Below are 5,000 nucleotides of genomic sequence, written 5' to 3' on the forward strand. Positions count from 1 at the left end.
ATTTCCAGACCCCATCCTCAAATGGGATGTGCAGTTATTTAGGTGGCCATTATGGTTTCACACCAGTTGCTGGATTTTGAGATTCACTTGGACTATCCAAGAATTTAGGAACCTAGACCGCCATGTGGAGGTCGGATGTGTTATCCACTATGCAATACAAAGGTTTAATATGGTGTTATGAAACTGTAATTAGAAAGATCAGCATAGTAACCAAATATAATTATCCCTCTGTGCTGTGGCTTCTCTCCCACTATTGAGCCACAGTGGAGGACAGTGTTTTTATAGCCATGAGGAGCCCCATAAAGTGGCACAGAGTGAATTATGAGAGCCCTGACAAATGGCGACTCAGGAACGATCAATACTCATTGATTAATGCGTGAAGCTGCTGCGGAATTTCAAGGGATTATAGGCCTCAATGTGTACTTCTGTGTGTGTGTGTGTGTGTGTGTGTGTGTATCGGGATGGATGTCAGTGCTCCTTTAAAAGTGAAATTGATGAGCTACTGACAGCAGTCTTGGCGGACACATCAGGGCGTTGTATTATTTATGATGGTATCGTGTGGTATTATATGTAAAGACATTTGGAAGCAATTCAGAGCCCTTCAGGCCGTTCAGACAGAATCTAATATCTTCAGCTGAGTACAGTGAGTGACATAAATTTGAATAAATCCGAAAGTTGGACTCTTGGGATGTGTCTTAAAAGACACACTAACCAAACTGCTTTTTAGGCCTGGAATATGTCTCATGCTGCAGGATTTCTCTGGGCAGGTACTGTTTCACAGCCCAATGCTGAGTTGTTTTACAACCCTGTAACAAGCTCTTTGAATTGAGCACGGTGATATAAGGCTCATGTGTGGCTGCACCCAAGCATCCCTTTCTATAGCAATGCTTTTCGTTGAGGATTATATTAAGTTTTACAAAGCTTTTTGGTTAAATGTATAATTGTAATTGAAAAATACAGACATTCACAATTGTCAGCACTTTTTTTATACTTTTATATTATAAAATAACAACTGCCATACTATCCAACTGTTACTGTCATAGAACATGTCATAGAACTTAAAACCTAATACAAAGAAGTGTGCACATATTTACTGTGTAAACTCCCCTAAATGATGCTCCATGAGATATCTTTGTTTCTCTCTCTGAAGGAATTCAGGGAAGCAGTAGAAGAGGCAGTGTGTGATGAAGGCAAGCCCCTGCTGGAAGAAGGAAAGCTGGGGGAGATCCTCAGCATTCTGCCTCAGGCCTACCAGCTCCACACACACATCTATACTGAGCTAGACACCAGGATCAATCAGTGGTGAGCACACATGAATGCACCTGGGTAAATGATATTTATAATGAATAATATACACACACATATGTTTTTGGCCGCACTATTGCAAATCCGTCCTCTTATAGGCTTTGCACCAATGCTGCCACTGTTAAAACTGGACAATGTCATTGGATGCCCTCTGCTGTTTTATGACAAATCCTCTACTCATTCATCTTCAGGGAGGACAGCCCGAAGGCAGTGGGGGTCTTCTTGGCATGTCGCGAAGAGTTTGGGATCTTCACGACCTACATCAACGAATACGATCACAACATGGCTCTGCTGGAGGAGAACTGTAGGCGGAGCCAAGCCTTCGCAGACATCGTCAAACGGTTTGAAGTGAGAAGTACACTAATTTATAGGATTTCCTTTCACGCCCCCCTCCAATATATTTTATGTATTGGGTTATTCTTTCAAAATCAAGGGACATTAAAGACTCAAGCCTTTAACGACAGGATGTAAGTCAAATATAAGTGTGATTCATAATCTAACTATATAAAGAACCACTTTGTCTTTACAATATTTATGAAGCTAGCATTAACCCTTGACTTCTAAAGGATAAATGCCTAAAACTAAAAGACTGTCCATCTGTCAGATTCATGTGTGGTCCCTTAATATATCTTGAATGTTTGGTGAATTGACTGACCGCGCCTCTAAATAGTGATTCGAATTGTCTGCGACAAGAGGCCAACTGTCCCTTTTCTCATTAATATTCATGAGCATCTGTATTCAGCAGTTCGGCTAAGTGTGGGGGGACTTCTGGAAGGATTTTACAATCTATAGGAGAGTGAGAGAGAGAGGGTGAGAGAAAGAGAGAGATGAATGGTGAAATAAGCCACTGTTCTGAGCAGTTGCTATTGTTAAAGCCTCCAGTTTAAACTGACATTGAGCTAATCCAGGCACTCTTTACAGCACTGTATAGATGTTACAATTGCTTACAACAACACAATTATTCATTTTAGCAGTGGGACACATGCTGGTTTCAGTCTAGTCCTTGTCTAGCCGAAGTCTTGCCTATGGACTGTTACGTGCTTTGGTGTTCCTGCTCTAGCTGATAATTAAGTTAGATTGGACCACACCGACACACACATGCTAACACACACCTGCAGACATATATACATAAAAACACACCAATGGATTTGCAGTGCTAGCCCCGAAAGGTCAGCGCTGTTTAAACGAACAGCACAAGACAACTCCATCCGTACTGGTCTTTTAAGCTGCTGTCAATTACCCTTAACTGCTCCTCCATTGATTCCCTCACTCTTTCCAATCAGTGCTTATTCTCTCCTGAGCTCGCTGACCAGGCATGGACGCAGTTGTGCTCTTCATTGATCAAGCCTTGAGCTAGCGTGTCGCCTTCAGTTACTCTGAATAATCAGCACAAGCTCGCTAATGAACTCTTTAAAGACCCAGTGAGAAAGTGGAGAGACACGGGTACAGCTGCCCCAGAATACAGCTCTGAATTATGGAATTATGGGAGAGTCGTACAGTTTTAGCATTAGCATTAGCATTTAGCATTTTTTTTCTGGTGACGTTTTTTTTGACTAGCCGACCAATTTATGTTTTTTTTTTGTGTGTGTGTTATATGCTAGCAATGTTCTGACCTTTATGTTGACCTTACAGAAAGTAACCTGTTTGTACTGCATCCTGTAGGAGTCTGTAGTAGCAAATCAGGAAGTAATCTCATTTGGGGTGTGTGTGTGTGTGTTGACAGAGATGATGTATGAATAGCGGATGGTAAGATCACAAGTGGGGCTTGATAAGATTAAAGCACATTCAGCTACTATACTGCTCCTGAGGCTTAATCCACGTGTGTGTGTGTGTGTGTGTGTGTGTGTGTGTGTGTGCAGAAACAATGAGAGAAAGCAAGATAATCAATGAGTGAAAGCAAAGAAACATGATAAGAGGTCTAAAGGGTGAAAGAGTAGGAGAGGTAGTGACCTAGAGGTTCTGTTATGACTTGCTGATTTGTAATTAATTCCATAGAAAATACTAATGTATGCATTTCTGCTGTTGTATTGCTGTTACAGCAAGTCTGTTGATAACACTGTCCTCCCCAGAGCACAGACCTCAGGGATTAGTTGCACAGTGAGGACCAAACAACACGTATGTAATATTAGTTTCCAACAGTATATGTTCACTCTGATGCCTGCAGGTGTAAGTGAAGTTGTTCATTACGACAACGATGGGCTCTTGAATTGTGCAGGTGGACGAGGTGAGATAAAGACATGAGAAGTGTGTGACATACACCGATCTGGCATTTGGGCAATGAGGCAGACAAAAGCCAATTAGTGAAGCAGCCTCCTATAACAGGCCTGGATTAAATCAGTGCTGTGTGCAGACGCTAGCTCAGCCCAACACAAGCTGATTTGTGTGGGGGCCATCTACACACTGCCATCAGACACTGGCTCTGTCCATCTCTGGCTCTCTTCCAACACAGTGCGAGCGCTAAACATTGGCTCTTACACACACAAACACACACACACAGACACTTCTTCAACACAAATGTCATTTGGATTGCAATCTTAGCCCCATCTCTCTGGAAAAGGTGGTGTATCAGTCCAGAGAGATTTAATACATGTTACTCTACAGCCATGAATCTGTCTGGCTTTAACAGCCAACTGCCCATTACTTATAAAATAAAGAGACTATTCCAAATAAAGGGGAGGACTGAATGAGGTAATGAAGCACTTAATCAGAGCGAGAGAGAGAAAATGTTGAAATAATGAATGCCAATTATGAACTTGAATGTGATAAAGAGAGAATGGACTGATGCTAAAAAGAAAAAAGTATGGCAGAGGAGACGGTAGCCCACAGTGGTGATACTGCTACCAGCTTGACCTTGTGCTAATCTGCCTTGTGGTGTATCTTCAGGCTGCTAAACACGAGCGAGTCAGTTACAATCCCCGTGTAATTTTAGCATTTGCCTAAAAAGGAATCACATTAATGAATGTTTTTTCTTTCTACAATTTAAATACACTTTATTATTATCACTGAGAGTCCCAGCATATCCATTAAAACTTAAAATCTCAAATGAGTATCAACCTAGACCTACTACACAGGGTAGAAATGTGTGTCACACAGATAACACACATTCTTATATTGTCTCATACACTGAGCCCCAAACTCTGCTTTATCTGACCTCCAGCAATGCCCTTAGAGCCTCAGAGTTCCAAGGAACAAAGCCTTGTCAAAGTCAATTAGACCTTGATTGATTTTGCGCCTTTTCCCTGACTGATTCGCTTGTTCTCTCCTTTTTTTTCTCCGTGAATAATGAATAATTGAGGAAAGGAATGAGGTTTATTCTGGTTCCGTGTTCGCCCGCAGCCAAAGATGTAAGGAAAGGTCACTGAACGTCCTTGAAGCGATTTCTTTTGCTTTGCTAGGTGTGTGATCAGGGCTCAGGAGTTGTGTTGTAAGCTGAAGGTCGGGTCAGACCTCCTTGATGATGATAGGAGAGAGAAGAATGAACAGAGTGACTCAGTATCCTCATCTGAATCTTTATTACATGGGACTCTTAGCAAAACCATGAAATACCTGGTAGAGGAGTGAAGATGTGAGAAAATCAGTTTCCAGGCAGCTGTAAAGAGCACATGGACAACTACGATTTTTATTAGAACCTGTGCCGTAGTCTGTGTAAAAGTGTGCAGACATTGATTCTTCAGCAAGGTAATGACCCCCAGAAA

At 41.8% G+C, this 5,000-nt stretch overlaps 1 protein-coding gene across 1 annotated transcript in view; it reads left to right on the forward strand.

Moving 5' to 3' along the window:
* The window catches only part of fgd5a (FYVE, RhoGEF and PH domain containing 5a), a 38,338-nt gene that overhangs the window by 23,220 nt on the left and 10,118 nt on the right, over positions 1-5,000 (forward strand). The window contains exons 6-7 of the mRNA XM_066671890.1: positions 1,151-1,302; positions 1,497-1,653. Coding sequence (XP_066527987.1) covers positions 1,151-1,302; positions 1,497-1,653 — 309 coding nt within the window. The remainder of the gene's footprint in view (positions 1-1,150; positions 1,303-1,496; positions 1,654-5,000) is intronic.

The sequence above is a fragment of the Hoplias malabaricus genome, chromosome 5 (assembly GCF_029633855.1).
Source record: "Hoplias malabaricus isolate fHopMal1 chromosome 5, fHopMal1.hap1, whole genome shotgun sequence".
NCBI lineage: Eukaryota > Metazoa > Chordata > Actinopteri > Characiformes > Erythrinidae > Hoplias > Hoplias malabaricus.